Source organism: Sabethes cyaneus, chromosome 1 (assembly GCF_943734655.1).
Source record: "Sabethes cyaneus chromosome 1, idSabCyanKW18_F2, whole genome shotgun sequence".
Taxonomy (NCBI): domain Eukaryota; kingdom Metazoa; phylum Arthropoda; class Insecta; order Diptera; family Culicidae; genus Sabethes; species Sabethes cyaneus.
The window spans coordinates 152,493,926-152,510,430 of NC_071353.1; the positions used below are offsets into that span (position 1 = coordinate 152,493,926).

At 39.8% G+C, this 16,505-nt stretch overlaps 1 protein-coding gene across 1 annotated transcript; it reads left to right on the plus strand.

Moving 5' to 3' along the window:
• The first annotated feature begins 1,880 nt into the window (after positions 1–1,880).
• On the plus strand, positions 1,881–13,730 carry LOC128732322 (uncharacterized). Its single transcript, XM_053825566.1, has 3 exons — positions 1,881–1,941; positions 2,653–3,999; positions 13,636–13,730. Exons 1-3 carry the CDS (start codon positions 1,881–1,883, stop codon positions 13,728–13,730), a joined length of 1,503 nt encoding a protein of 500 aa, XP_053681541.1.
• The last annotated feature ends 2,775 nt before the right edge of the window (positions 13,731–16,505 follow it).

A 16,505-nucleotide genomic window follows, 5' to 3' on the forward strand; every position in this document is an offset into this window, starting at 1 on the left:
TGATGAAATTTTGAGTAAAACTTGTTTACAGTGTATTGTTTACATGTGCAAAAGACTGCTACTTGCTTGAAGTGCGTAATAAAGGCACTCGAGTCCAAAGGCACTAGTCACCACTTTCCGTCTCTAGATAGCGAATAAAATGCCCAAAAAACCAATCAAAAAAGCGATTCAAAATCGAAAGATCCAGCCTCTTGTTCAGGCTGTGCTACCATTTGCCGATGAGCTTAGAGTGAGTGTACCGAAAAATTTACTGATGCACGTAAAATGGTTGTACAGTTCATACTCCAGTCGGCTCCTCACAAGGGCGGCGCATGGGAGCAAATGGTGAGAAGTGTGAAAAACGCGACGAAAATGCTGGACGAATGGGTCGAAATTAAATGATGAGGTGCAAATCAATCAAAACTGCTGTGGATTTGGCTGACGCCGTTTGAAATCGTTGGCCAATAGTGTATTTTCGTCTGAATTTTCGTGGAGGCAAAGAATAGAAATAACCAGCTGAAAAATAAGCGGTCATAGAAGTTGGTATAAGGATTCTAAGAATATTAATTGTGGTTATACTAGGATCCACGTGGTAGAGAATGTTCCGACCACACTGGCAATTCAGCACAAGCTGACCGGTCAAAACGACAGTATGCGAAATATGTCGTTATGAATCGGTTTAAACAAATTGCCCAAGTAACATTTTTGTTGTATAATAGCTTATCATGCACTTGTTCCACGCGAATTAGCCTTACAATAGTTTATTAAGCTATTATACAACAAAAATGTTACTTGGGTGCTCAAGTGGAAAACAGATAAAATTGAAAATAAAAGGACCAAGATTGTATAGACAAGATAAATCAAAGCTATTTTAATATATTTAATATTCGTAAGCATTTTTCAGAAGGTTTCACGAGTTGATAAATAAAATTATAGAAGTAGTCAGTTTGCTATTGATTTAAAAAGCTCATTCAAAAGAAAGGATTAAACCTAAATAAGAAGCATTGATACAATTATACTTGTATTTTCATCACATTTTCTTCTCTTAACCAAAGGATAATCCAAACATGAAGATAATCTAAAGCATCTTATTTTTGGATTTAACCATGTTTACATTAAAGTGCAGAAGGTGTGAAGAATAACACTTTGCCATGGTCGTATTTTAGTCGCATAAAAATAGTAACAAATTAAACCGTTCAGCAGACCAATCATTCCCAAAATAACTTCCAGCAATTTAATGCTAAACTTAACCACCGTTCGATTCCGTGTGGTCAGCACCAAGATGGTATATATTTTGAGGTTAGGTGCTAGTGAATGAATATTCAGCTACCCAATTTAAATTGGTTTTAAATTCACTTATTTTAGAAGGTAAAATGTTAAAAATTAAATGAAAAAAATCGCCCAAAAAGGAGGCCACCTCCCTGTTTCCACCTTGATCCCTAGTGGCTACCTGTCCAAATCACCGTCCCGACGTTGCCACTTTCGTATGGTCGTCGAACAACGGGTCGACCGGCCGGGTCGGGTGGCTGGCACCGGTTGGCATCGGTCCAAGCAGGCCACCGCCGTCGTCGTCGACGTCGACGATGTTGTTGCTGATTCGATGATAATCTTCCGAAAGCGAAACAAAACTAAGACAAAAAAATAGACAACAAAAAAACCAGCGCTGCTCTGACGTTTAGTAACCGCCGATGGTTAGTGGTGCGGCCGCAGGCCGCTGATCGCGCGGCCTGTGATACTTTTTTGTCCAAAAATAGCCCACCCACTTCCAACCGAACAACCTAACCGAAAGGATAGCGTCCGCGATTTGTTCGAGAGAAAGAAAGATAGAATATAAAAAAAAACCGTTCAACTAAATTTAGAACCTCGACAAACAAAGTGGATTTGACTATAATTTTGGATGAATGAATGTGTTTCCTCCACGTAATAATAATAACAAGCACAACAAAAACACTAATAATGGTGGTAAGTTGTGATTTCCGGTCCTGTTTTCAGGGACTGAGATGAACAAGGTCACATACACAAGCGGATACTTTTGGACGCACAAAGGTGAATGGTGCTGATGGGCGCGGCGCTAGCCAGCGCAATTATGTGTCATTTTGAGGTTATGTCACGCCACAGGCGTGACGCCACCGGAGCAATGTTTGCTTTGATGTCCGCAGGAGGCTAATGCTTCCCGTCTTTTCGCGCACAGATTCCATTCAATTTTTAAAACGTTTAAAATTGGTGAAAAACTGACTGACTGACCTGACCCGTTTTTGGGACTAACACTGATGCTCAAGTCGGACAGGCACCTGTTCGGGATCAGCCACGGGCATGGCCATTAACAAAAACAACAGAAAAGTGCGATTTTTCTGTGTCTCTGTGTCTGCGGTGGTGCGGATGACACTTAATGCTCACGCGATGACAGTGAAAAATTCATTTCGTTTAACGAGCCGTGAACCGTTTACACTTGCTTGCTTGCTAGCTTGAGCTTGGGATGACGAAAATGACAGTTTATTTTCGTCCATCAGCGCGGCGGCGGCAAAGCCGCGGTGTTCGGACTGATACAAAACCAAAGGTCACTGCGATTCAAGTTCAGTGGCATCGCTGCGATTCATTCAGCAGGTGCCCCAATACTTCTTGACGAATTTCACTGAAAACTAACCAAACTTTATTTTCTCTATTTCCTCGCAGATCCTGACGCAATGTCCTCGGCGTTCGTCGTCGGTAACGGCAACAATAACAGCAACGGGGTAAGCTCGAGCAGCGGTAGCAGTCCACGGGATGCCGCAAGCGCCAACGAACTGCTGAAGTTGGCGTTGAAAAAACCAAAAGCTTGGAAATGGGAACTGACGACTTCCAGCTCGTCGCCCAGCATCTGCTTTCCGAAGATCCAACTGTTCGACAGCCGAACGGGACAGCTGATGGTCGAGGTCGATCGACCGGACTGTGTGGTGAAGAGTGAAGAGCTGATGAATGGCGTTGGCAATGAAAGTTCGGAGCGTTCGAGGAGTTCGCAGGAACGCAAGGGTCGTGATCAGCGCTATCGTCGCTCCCAAAGTATGGGTATTCGAGAGAAAATCACCACTTCGGGCGAGTATTTGAGTGATGTGTTCGAGCAGCTTCAGAACAAGGGACTTGGTCACAAGCTAGCGACCAGTGTTCTACAATACCGGGCCGAGGAAGCCGAAAGCCAAGACCCCACGCCACTTCAGAAGAGCAAATCAGTGAGTGAAATCCGTAGAAGTACTTCTTCCTCGGAACAGTTGTCGGCCAAAAAGAAAGTGCTTAAATCGGCTTCCAGCCGATCTAGTTCCATCCTCGGACGAATCAGTGAACTGTACAGAAGTTCAACCGAAGAAGAACCGACTCCCGTCGTTCCTCCCACTACCGTTCCTCCTCCACCAACGATACCGGAAATCAACGTCCCCGAAGAACCTCCCGTACCGGCGGACGACGGGACACCCCCAGAATCCAAAGCCAAAATCTACAAACTAGTCCGAAGCAATGCCGGTACGTTGATGGTTCGGGAGGAAAGTTTCCACACGCAGCGTAGCCTGCGGCGACGCCGCCAACAGCAGCTGGAAGCTGCGGAGCAGCAAGCCATCATGCAGGACACCATTCCGGAGTCCTGTTACGATCGGAAAATCAACGAAATCGACGCACTAATCTCGAAAGTTATGCTTTCGCACACGCTGCCAAACGATGGCGAAGTTAAAGACCTTCGAACAGAACCGAACCGAAGGCGTTCGATGCAGAACGGAGGAGCGGACCATCATCATCACCATCAGCAGCCGAAGAAGCGTCGTTCGCGACGAAGTGCCAGTGCGGGTAGTACTGCCAGTGGTTACGGTAGTGGCCGAACGGCCGACGGCCGAACCATCGACCAGAACCAACAGAAGAGATATTCATCCTCTTCGGAGGAAGATTCGCTGCTGCAAGCAGCGGAGTCCCGGTTTGGGTCGCTAAAGCGACGAGGAAGGGCGAAACAGCGGAAGAATGCGGCAGCAGCCGGAGAGGACATGACACAGGAAATGAACGGTAAGTGGAGCTTTTGACGTTGTACGCATCGTTGTAAATATCTGTTGAACGGAATGTGCGGTGATTCTTAATGCAAGGCAACAAATTAACAATCGGGGCTGCCGGAAAAGGGGCTGATCGGTTTCCTCGGTGGATGGGACACTTGAATTCGTTCGCTGGGCTGCTGTGCATTGTTTTGAACTACCACCTGGGGGAGGGTGTCTTTTTAACTCACCTGTGCCGTGGAACAGGAAATTGCATCGAGAACGAACTTTCCGACGGCGTCGCCGTCGGTGAACGAGAGATGAATTATTTATTTATGCTATGCATTCGCCAATGCTGGCTGGGGGAAATTGAAGGAAAATTGCTGCCAGTCACTTTCCAGGAAAGGTGGTCTCGGTCTGTGGAAGTCTGGAAATGAGCAAACATTACACCTACCAACCAACCAACCAAGCCTGATAGAGGCGAGGAAGGAGGAACGTTTGCTACACTACTCGGTCAGGTCTTATCGCAACATCATCATTGCATTGGGAGAGGTGTGCAAAGTTTAAATCAACTACGTTGTAAGAAACATCAACAGACTTATTAGGGAAGTTATTTTGCTTCGAAATATAGTGAAGAATTTCTGATGGCTTATGAAAAGTTTCCCGGATGGAAAAAAGTGCTTTTCGCTGCACTTTTGTGACGGTTAGTTGGCTGTTTAGTAATGGATGATATTTGCTTATTAGTTTGAGTTAGTTTGAGACAAAGACAAAGAGATTTCTAATTATTATTTCTTTGAAAATAGCTGCTTAATTTCCCACGAATCCTGTCTTTCGAAAATTATCGGAGCAAATTTCAAAAGTTGATTGAATTCGAGCTTATATATACAATCTTTAGATATATTTAATAGAACTATTTACTTATGCTTTGAGGTAACATGTTTTGTTGTTGATGGGAATTAGTCAAGTGTTAAGCGGCACTTTTAACATTTAACATCTTTTTCGGACAAAGACTCTGCGAGCAAAGAATTAGGTTGTTTCGCAGGTATATAAACTTTGTGAATTAATCTCTTTACGAATGGGCCACTGTTTCTTATTTATATCCTCAGTAAATCGAGCCTGAATGTCACGAACCGGCTGGACTTTGGAGTCGATCGTTTAAGGAATTTTAACCTTCACTTGTCAAAGTGTAATTTGACCGGGAGAACAAACGGTATATTCCATTGGAATCACACCTATCCCAACTAACAATTACAATTTTAAGGTACACTTGAAGTGGGCTTCGGCATTTGCTCTTAAACCCGATCATAAAACCTGCAATTCTACAAAACTGCAATAAAACGGCCATAAAACTTTAATAAAACTAGGGAGGCCCACGCCTCTCTATCTTCTCTGAGGATTATCCCAATACTGAACTGATTACGGTTTATCTAGATGCTGCCAACACGCTCTTCTGACAACCATGCCTAAATGCTTAAACTATTCTTTCAAATCTGGTTCCTGCTTGAACCCAGCGACTTCGGACTGGTTGAAGAATGCGGTTCTTAGATTTAATCCTTGCATAGGAGTGAAGCTGATAAGTTCAGCTATTGGTAGCAGACGAAGCTCAGCCGCGGGAAATGCGTAGAAAAAAACAGGGATTCCAACTCAAGCACACATAGCCAAGAGGCAGACACAAGGCAAAAAAGAGAATATAATTAAAAAGTGTCTCATGGAAAGAAATACCACTATGTGCTTCTCTTAACATCGCTGGAGCCTTTGCAACTCCATGGGTGGCAGTTCGATACCTAGTTGAACGGATACAAACTATGCTCACAGAAAGACAAATAACTTCCGTGGGCCCGGGAGGGGAGGGAGGTGCGGTCATCAGCCACGAAGGTTGCCACAAAAGGTTTCCCATGAAGAGGGGGTATTATTACCTCTATTTTAGTCCTTGATGGCCACAGAAGTACTTTAAAAGCATACGTTATGTCAAGTTATGCAGCACATCTGCTACAATATCTGTAATAAAACGTGAATCACATCAACGGCTACCATTATGCCTGCGTTATAAAAGGTATTTTGTTGAATTCGTAAAAAAGTATACAATTGATTTAAAGCTCATTTTTTTCGAATAGAAGAAGCAGCAATAGAAGAAGCACCAATTGTTTTACTGATTTCATGTTATTGATTGTGTTTTTTTCGAAAAGCAGTTTCGAAAAGTTATTTCTACATTAAATATATCAAAAATTCAGAAAGGTTTCTAGAATTGCTTCGTCCGATGCATTCACTTTAAATAATTTTCTTCGCGAAAAGCATTTTTGAAATTTTTTTATAGTAAAATCATTACTATCAACTTAGTGCGCTCACACTAGCCCGTACCGAGCCTCCAACCAGCATGCATTGATTTGCTGAAACGGTTCAAATTCTTTATGGACATTTCTTTAATTTATTTGCATTTCCATTGGAATTTGCAATGGCATCTATTATAAATAATATCATTTCGCATCAAATCAGTTCAACGAAATGCTTATCAAAGTCAAACTTTTATGTACCAACATAACATTTGAGACATCGACAAATATTTGCAATTAATATTTGTAGAACGAACCATGCATAATTTGGATCTATTAATCAAATGATGTCAGTTTACAATAAACAGTGCAACAATATTGACTACAAATCAATAAATAAATTTAATCATATTGGGAAGTTTTAAAATGAAGGATTTTTTTTTTGGGTATTTTCTATCACGTATTCGGTCTCTTCTCTTCTCTTTTCCCATTTTATTTTTCGTTTCCAATTTTCGTCTTTTTATAAACCCTTTTTGTCTCCTTTCGTTCTCATTTTTGTCTCTTTAATGTCATATATTACCGTTTTTTCCGTCACATTTATTCTCTTTTTCCCTTTCCTCTCCGATTTTTCCGCGCTCGTTTCATTCCTTTCCTCCGTTTTACCGTAGACGCATCTAATTCTGCGCGCCGCATATTTTCCTTAAAAATCCTAGCATTCAGATGGGTTAATTGGGATAAAAATTTGCAGGAATTTGGAAGTTTTGACTGAAATGTTGGGTTTCGCAGAATTAGGTGCGTCTGCGGTACTTTTTATTTTTTGTTTTTAGTGTTTTTCGTTGCTTCTTTTTTTGTCCCATTTACCGGATTTTATCCAATCTTTTAACTTTTATTACCCGTTTGACCTTTTTTTCTCAGTTTTCTTCGCCTCTTTTATCGAATTTTGTTTTCCTCTCGCTATATTCTTCTTTCCCGTTTTGGTTTCTCTTATTTTCAGTTCCATATTCCCTTTATTATCTCTTTGTGCCTGTTTTTCTCTCTCGTGTTTCATTTTTTCTTGTCGCTGTTTCGTCCTTCGCTGTTACTTTTCTCTTCTTTATATATCCCGTTTTTCGCCTTTTTCTTGAGTCCTGATTCCTTTGTTCCGTTTTTCGTCCCTTTCTTCCTCGTTTTCAGGGCCATTTATTCTTTTTACCTTTTTATGCCATTTTCCAGTCGCGATTTTCGCCTTTTTCGTTTTTGAACTCCTTTTCTTACCCGTTTTTCACTTTCATCTGCTCCGTTCTTTCTCTTATTGCATCTTGCTTCTCGTCGCTATCTGTCACGTTCTGTTTTTCGTTGTCGTTTTATCCCTTTTGTCTTTCGCTTCCATTTTTTTTCTTTCTCTGTCCCGTTTTTATTCTTTTTCTGTTTTCATTTCTCCATTTTTTTAGTCTCGTATTTTTTTCTCTGCTCATTTCTTCTTTTCCTCCTTTTCTACCCAATTTTTTTCCTCTTTGTTCCGTCTTTTCTCCTATACTGACTGAGTACTTGCCGCGCATTATTTTCCTGTCAGCAAATTCCGCCAACTATTTATTTTTTTCCTTATTTATTTTTTGACGTAGGACTACGTCTTACGGCAAGTTTTGAGATAGGGTGTCATTCCAAAAAATCGAAAAATGCGAGCGTCACGAAAAATGAAAGGTTTTGAGCGCTAATAGCTCAGTGGTTTTCCGATAGATTTTCAATATTCTTACACCAATCGATCGGAAAATCATCTAAGAATTGACCCAAATGAAGAAAAGTATGGATTCTTGATGTTAAACTATTGAAAAATTGAAAATAATGAATCTATGTTTTACCAGAATTCTCGCTTCGTGATTGGTTGGAAGATTCTTTACGATGTCTAAACCTATACCAATTTGTTATCTGTGCTTGGGAAGTAAGCCAAAACAAGTGACAAAGTCTCCTCATTTTAACAAGATTTCTTAACACCGCGATTAAACCTTGACCATTTTGATGTCCTTGCTTGGGAAGTACGCCAGAAAGAGTGACAAAGCCCTCTCTTGTCAACAGATTTCTTACGAACGCGATTAAATCTAGTCCAATTTGATGTCTGTGTTAGGGAAGTGTGCCAGAAAAAATGACCGAAGTTCGTTGCCCCAACAGGTCGCAAATTCTTTACTGCAAGACGATTAAACATCGGCGAATTGGATATCTGTGTTGGAAAAATGTGCTACAACTGTAGTGTTCAGTTATAATACGGCATGCTTGCCGTTTCATTAGAAGTGTAGTGAAAAGATGTGCTGTTAATAAAATAGGATTGAATTGGAAAAATTCCTTCAACGTGGGGAACCATGGGTAATAAAAACAATCTTTAATTTCAGTAAGGTAGCAGGAAAGCAATAGTTTGTGTTCTTGATTTTGTTAAATTGTTTTCAAATGCACCATCTTTTGAGAATCGAACGTATGCAATGCTACTACTTTGATAAATGTTACATACAACGCATGCAGCGTGTATATATGTTGCATATAGCACCTATTTATGAAGAATCGAATGATTACAAGCATGAATACATGCTACTATCACTACAAAGAGACTTATGTAGTCCTGTGTCACCTATATATGCGGTCGTGTCTTGTACACAACCCCTCTGATTTTTTTAAAATTTATTTTTTCGGTTTAACCGTAGTTGTTAGTTGATAGTGAGTTGTTAACTACATACCAGTTTCAAGCCAGTTACATAAAGTTGACTGTTGCTACAAGTCATGCAAAAATTGTCAATATGCTAAATCATCGCCAAGCATTAGAAGATGTGTAATTGTGGCCTCTTAGTGGAACTACAAACTCTAAGAAACTGATAAAAACGATATACAGAGTACAGATATTTAGGATACTTAAATTTAACTTCACTTAACAAATGTAAATAAATATTTTAGGGTATTTATTACAATACAGTAAGTAAGACCATGTGCGTGTCACCAAGACCTAAGTTTTACTTGACGTAGTTTCATTTTCATATTGCGTTCGGTGTGCACGTACCATTGTTTGAGTTTCGGTCGTTGATGATAAATAAATTCCGGAACGGTGCCACACGCGGCACATTTTTTTTCGTGACCTCAAACATCTCGGCATAAAAAGAGCATTTATGAAAAGTTTTGTCGAGATGGGATCTGTTTAAAATCGTAAAAAAATCAGAGGGGTTGTGTACAAGACACGACCGCATATGTAGGTGAGGCAAGACTACGTAAATCTCTTTGTAGTAATGGTAGCATGTATTCATGCAATATACAGCATATATACATGCTGTAATTGCCATCTGGTAGGGTTATTTCTAACTCCCGTCGTAGTAAGTAAAGCCATTCTAATTTTCTAATTCATTCTAATTTGTTGGATGGATTTAATGAATACTCCAAAAGTTCTTGTGCTGATTTGACTAAAACACACTTACCTCCCGATCCGTGACCTTTGAAATCACTGAAAAGCAATTATTAAAGCATATTATTGAAAATATGCAACTGACTTTATTTCTAAAATTCGTCGTACCGTTTTAAAATCCGTCCATCAAAATTTCTGCAGGTCAGGCAAGTTTTCCTGGTTGTAGAATAACGACAATGCCTTGCGTGAGTTATTTTCATTTATGAATGACGGGAATTAAAACGATTAGTCGACATTTTCTTCTTCGTCGCACAAAAAAACGTAGGAAATTTGGCAAGTAGGACTTCTTTAATGATAAAAAATCATTTAAATAACCTCAGCTCACTTTGATTGATCGCGTATGATAGTCAACAAACTAAAATATTAGAGAATAACTAGTTTTGCATTGTGTGTCATAAAAATGCTGATATTTTTAATAAATTGTGTTGGATAGGACGGGAATAGGCAACCACGACGAAGCAGCAACATACCCTACATATCCAAATTCCCTGTTGAACAGCATAGGCATTCTCTCGTGCGATACGTAGCTGTGAGTGAGCGTGAGGGAATGAATCTCTAAATAAATCGCAAAGTTAAACTAAAACGCACATTTAAATTACATGTTTATCTAATTCTTATTAGGCTTGTTACTTTCTAGTTAAGAAAATGTCGACTCCCGCAAAGGAAAATATGTACGCCAATATGTTTGCCATCTTAATTCATGATTGTGCGCTACGTTTTTCGTTGCGGATGTTTTTTTTGACGGTAGATTCTTTTTTGCTCTCTGGTTCGTTGTATGGAATGCCAGCTATGGAAGAAAGCTATGAAGCAAAATGCTCACAGCTGAAATTGGTTCACATCGCATAACAGCAGAGACATCGCGTATAAAAGCGAGAGAAATTCATATGTGAGATTCGCGCTTGTGATCAAGGTTGAAATTTCATGTGCTTGAAATCTCATTGAGTTTTGTGCTGCAATGAATTTTTCAACACTGCAAACAGCGTTGGTACGATTGAGAAAGATAGCATTTTGAAAATCTTGTGGCATTTTACAGCGCAACAAATCTAAGTTTTCATCAATTCTTAATTCATCTGTCTTGTCTTATTCTATTATAGTTTGCTTCTCACTAGAAAATCTTAAATATTTCTTAAATGACGCTACAACATAGTTTTTCGAATACATCATTATGTGTAAAACCCATACCTGAAATGATATGCGACTACAGTTGAGAATTCAAAACTATCTAATAAAAGCACGCTCTCATTAAAAATTTTGCTTCGTCTTTTTTCTCTCTCTAGTGCGCTGGCTTGACCTTAAGTAAATTCTGAGTAGTTTCAAGCAACTTTAAAAAAAATCAACCAGTTTATAGCAAAGCCTAGGTACTACATTCCGTTGTCGAAGCTTGACCTTCTGTTTTTTTATACAACAGACTTCGCAGCCAGCTGTTAGAGTACAGGACAATTGCATGGCCAGAAAAATTATTATAGGATAGGATAGAGTCTATTTTTACGTAAATAAAATCAATTAAAAACTTTTAATACTTATTCATTAATACAAAAGAGAATAATGCTTGGGAGTAGCAGATCATTCTCAGTATGCATTTTATGGTGATCTAATTCTTTGTGATGAACAATAGCAAAGCTGGCCACGTCCATGCAAATCAATTTGGGAGGGAAAGGAACCTTAGCCGGATACTTGCTGCTACTAGAGATCAAGGAATCCTCTGCATTATCCACAAGTGTCACAGGAATGAGTTGTTGTTAGTAGAAAGGAATTGATCTGTATTCACCGAGGCAGGTGGTGCGATCACTGTCATTCGAGTTCGCGTGCGATTTGAGGATGTTTTTGGTTACGTGCCCATTGCGAAACAGGTGGTGAAGATCCGACATATCGATATAGGAAAAAAAAACTGTGAGAAAAAAGTTGACCACACCGCAAGTTATGTGCTATCAACATATTCGATTCGTTCGAAATCGCGCGCGGTCAGTAATTAAATATAATAATGTTCGTATAATAATGTTCTACAAAAACGTTGATTTTAGCAAGATAAACAACTTTCTAGAACACTATGAACACGTAAAAGTTGACCAGAATAACTCAGGGTTTAAAAACTGGTTTGAAGGGTCTGTCCATGAATAACGCTTCATAGACGATTTCTATGAAGAGATACAAGTATGGTGTCTTTGACAAAGTTGTTTGCATTGATATGTACTACAACTTTGTTGAAAGTACTAAACCTGTATCTCAAATGTACGAGAAAATAAATTTCGTCTCTCACTTTTAAGGGAATTAATCACGCAAAGATTTCTCTCACAAGAAGGGGCTTATTATACCAAGAAATGTTCCTAAAGACACTATATGCGAAAAACTTCACGTTTAGGCGCTATATCAAACGATCACGTATTTCGCTGTTTGGACCACTGTGCATTGCTAAGTGTGCTCAAATGAATTCAAAATGTCGTTCTAAAATACCCCCTATCGGAAAAATGCAACGAGCTAGACACGAAAGCAAACGATGCTAAATTATCATACGAAACGATTCTCACCGGACCGGATATTCGGAATTTTGTTTGTAAAGCCAGTAATTAAGAAAATTAAGATCAAAAGTACAACTTTTTTATAAATGAAATATAATGGTAATGGTACTACATAATGAACCATAGTTGGAAAATTTATATCGAGAAATATTATGTACATGCGAGATTTACAGTGGCTCGAAAACCTCGTGACAAACTTAAATTTATTATACCTGAAATTAAAAATCAGGCACATTGAATTGTACTAATATAGTCCCTAAGTTGAGAAGCATTTCCTCCTATCAACACTAATATGCAGAGTCATAGCGCCCTGCACTCGTAATACAAAATACAAATTAAAAACTTCAGAATTCTAAGTTGTACCATGGGGATTATTTTGCATTAAATTTCATAGACAAGACGAGACACGTGTCCCACCCTGGGCACACCACCAGCGAACTTGAACCTAGAATTGAAATTGGTCTCACAATGGAACTGGAATTTCGGATTAAAATTGGTACGAAACTAGACTTAAATTTGGGACACTGCAGACGCGAGGCCTGACCTCCAAATTGGACCTGGATTAAAACTTCCAATTCGAAATGACATAGGCATGAAATAGGACTTGAAGTAGCACATAAAATTAGATTTGAAATAGGGCTTAAATTGACCGTGAAATTAGATTTCCCCATTCTGGTCGGATTTTAATCTAACTAAAAAATAAACAACTATTTGAGTTACATTTGGAGAACAATTGGGACAAGATTGGGTCGGTTTGGATCAGACTTAGGACGGATGTTATTGGGGCTTTAATCCGACCTTAAAATATATAAATTATATGATTATATCGGATTTGGATTTGAATACGATTTAAGTCGAAAATGAACTGATTTGATTCGGATTTGTGACTTCAAAGTTGGTGCCAATTTCGGTCGAATTTGGGGTCTGTTTGATTTTGGAATGAGATCTAGATTGAAACCAGGTTGAACCCGGATTCATTACGACCGGGTTCTGATCTAGATTGTAGTCTAAACTCTGGTCCGATTCTGGGTCAGAGTCTAGTCTGATTCTGATCGGTTTCTGATCCTGGCGAGGCCGATTTGGGACCGATTTTGGTTAAATCCGTCTGGACCAAATTTAATCGAAATTGGGGCCTATTTGAGTTGCATTAAGTCCATTTAAGTTCGATTTTAGTTGGAACCGGTTTGAGTCGAATTTTGGTCTACTTCAATCCGAATTTAAAGTTATTGCATATTTGAGTTGGATTGCGGGTCAATTTGGGTTGGACTTTAATCTGGAATAAAAGTCGATGCCGATTTGAATCAGATTTGTAACCGATTTGCGTCGGACTTGGGGCTGATTTGATTCGAATTTAGGCTGGATTTGACCTGTTTTAGTCGAATCTTCCTGTTGAGTCGGATTAGGGACCAATTTGAGCAGGTATCCGAACCGATCGGGCTATAATGCGACCTTAAAGTCGGTGGCATTTTCAGACCGCTTTGGGGCCTATTTTGGGCTAGAGGTGTGCGCCGGTCAGATTATCGGCGGCGGTGGCGCAGGAATCATATCATATGCGTCGCCGGCGTGACGCCGTTCGTTACTATCGGTGGCGGCGTGCATCGGCGTGCGAGTATTTTACACTGTTAAATTACCGCATATCGTATTAGTTTAAGCAAAATCTTTTTTAAAATCAAACTAAAGTTGACAAGTAAAACAAATCTTAATAATGCTTATTTTGTGAATGATTCTTAATGGCCCTTTAATCTTTGAATTATTTTTTATTTGTAGGTTTGTGAATAAACAATATGGTAGGCACCGGTACGTAAAAGGCAGGGATGATTGGGATACGCAGCCCATCTTTCGATTTTATGCCATACTTACGAACGTCCGATTGCTATACATCGAATTTAAATTTCAGGTTTTCGCTTTTTCGTTTTTTTTAAATTAAGAGATATTGCGTATAATAGACGGCGCCTAACTTTGCGGGTGAAATCGGTAATGTTGCAAATCTAGCGAGAAGTAAAGTAGGCCCCGTCTAAGCAGCTAATATGAGCAGCATCCAGCGCTTACGCAACTGATGCAAGCGTACCACAAACAATCGCCGATGCTGCGTGCATACATCCTGCTACCTACTTACTAGAGAGCGCATAGCACGCTCACAAAGCCAACAACTTGTAAGAAACCAACAGCCCGTGCGGGCTAGCGGCATACTATATGGATACATATTTGGCATTATTTTCTTTTTTATTCACCTTACGTCCTCGCTTACACACGCGAATAAGACTGCGAGCACTTGCGAATGATCGGTGTCAGCTGCTGGGATTGCAATGACGTGCGAGAGTGGCGACTGGGGCCGATAGCTAAATACACACTCGCAAAAACTTGTCGCAGTACATGCAAAAAATAAGAGCGAAAGTCCGTAGAAGATACTCATGCCGGCGTGTTCGTTAGAACTTAAACGCGCGTGTGGGGAAATTATACCACACGAGTGCGGGGTTGCAACGCTGCAAATCAGTATGGGGGTAAGACCGGCACCTAATTTTGGGACCAGTTAGTTTACAACCGCGAAACGAAAAGCAATAATGTCCAATATGTCGCTATTGATTATGGTTGGATTCGGCTAATCAGTTCCGAATATATAGCCAGAGTAATTTTCAGTAAATAGGGAATATGAAAATGGAGGCCATTTGAAATTAACCAAACGTATCATGTGACACTATCACTATCAAAGCACACTAGAATTCAAAGACAGGCACGATAAAAATCAAATCGTGTACTTGAGCCTCAATGACCGAGTAAGTTCCATATCCACCAAGAAAGTGGCCCATCCTTTGAAGACGCATGATGGGTTATACGACCTCAAGTTACAATACGGTACACGATGGGTTATACGACCCAAGATGCAACAATTAGTTCAATTTCAAGTAGTTCATTAATTGATGCTATCTAGTAAAATTAAGGGGCACCGGTCTTACCCGCACTGCCGCGAAAAGTAATCATACCTCCCAAACGAAAAGCGACTTTTGACGGCAACTAAAATTTTGGAATTTATTTCTCAAGCTGTCAAAAATAGATAAGGATATCTGAAGAAGATCTGATTTACTGAAATCAAGGATACATTGTCTATTGTTAAAAAAAATTAGTGAACATTTGAAAACGGTCCGTAATCGGCTGTTCGGCGAAGCTTCCGTTTGATGTCGGAAGCATTGTACGGCCGTCATGTCAACTTTGCGAATGCATCTCTTGATTTTACCGATCAACTGTTGGCAATTCGTGGTTCTCCAGTTATTTTTGTACACCAAGGAGTTCAAAATCTCGAAAAAATCTTCGATTGGGCGACACTGAGGCAGATTTGTCGAGTTGTTGCTTTTGGGTACATATGGGTATTTAGGAACGATTATGTTTTTAAAGTAATGGGATGATGTTTTATCCGACCAAAACACGTATTGTCCATCTGCGTGATGTTTTTGTAGATACAGGATCAAAATTTTCTTCAAACATTTTTTCTGCTACACATCTTGGTTGATAGCCAATCCCGAGGGCTTGAACCATGGCTAAGAAATACCTATGTCGGAAATGGCAATGTACAGCACCATTTTCTGTTCAAACTTATGTTTAAACTTGTATTTTATATTCGAAGATGCAGTAGAACTACAGACAAATAGACGAGACACTCGAGTTAATTTCACCGTCCAATCAAAAACCACTTATTTTTCAAAAAAGCATGTTTCGCAGCATGGCCAAACCGCGGCGCGCGAGGATTGCTTCGAGTTTTCAGTATAAAACCATACAAATGTAAAAACCCTACAGCATCAAACCCTGCAAATGCAAGCTACTTCGCAACATGCATAACAGAGGGTGCTCGTGTGCAAGCAAAATGTGTAGGACGATGGTTTTTAAAGGATTTTCTGCTATGTGTCATGTCAGTTCGTCAGTAATAGAACCATCCATGGAATAGTGTCGATCATTTCCGGGAATGTGCGTCGTCGAGAGAGGGAAGTAAGTTTCGTCGTCCAAACTATTTTCCGGAATAATTTTTCACTAACCAGCAGCGTTGGGATTTCAGCGTCGAAATCTGTACATCACTACATTCAGGGACTCTTGTCACTTTATTCCAACTCTTTTCAATGTTTTGCAGATGGACTGGTGAGAACAGTCGAACACTTTTGCTGCATCCCGTTGGCTCACAGAGCCCTTGTTGTTGAAGGAACAAGAAAGAAAACGAAGTCCTTCTGCGTCCATAATTTTGGCTGGTCTTCCACTACCTTGCGTGTGAGTAGTTTTTGGGGATTTTAGAATATGGTAAATAGTCGAAGCAGCAACATTTTCGCTTTTAAAATATTGTATCGTATACTTTTTGTCG

Coding starts and splice junctions, on each gene's coding strand:
- LOC128732322 (XM_053825566.1), top strand. CDS start 1,881: ATGAATGTGTTTCCTCCACGTAATAATAATAACAAGCACAACAAAAAC. Junction 1,942..2,652: donor CAAAAACACTAATAATGGTG/GTAAGTTGTGAT, acceptor ATTTCCTCGCAG/ATCCTGACGCAATGTCCTCG. Junction 4,000..13,635: donor CATGACACAGGAAATGAACG/GTAAGTGGAGCT, acceptor TGGCATTTTCAG/ACCGCTTTGGGGCCTATTTT.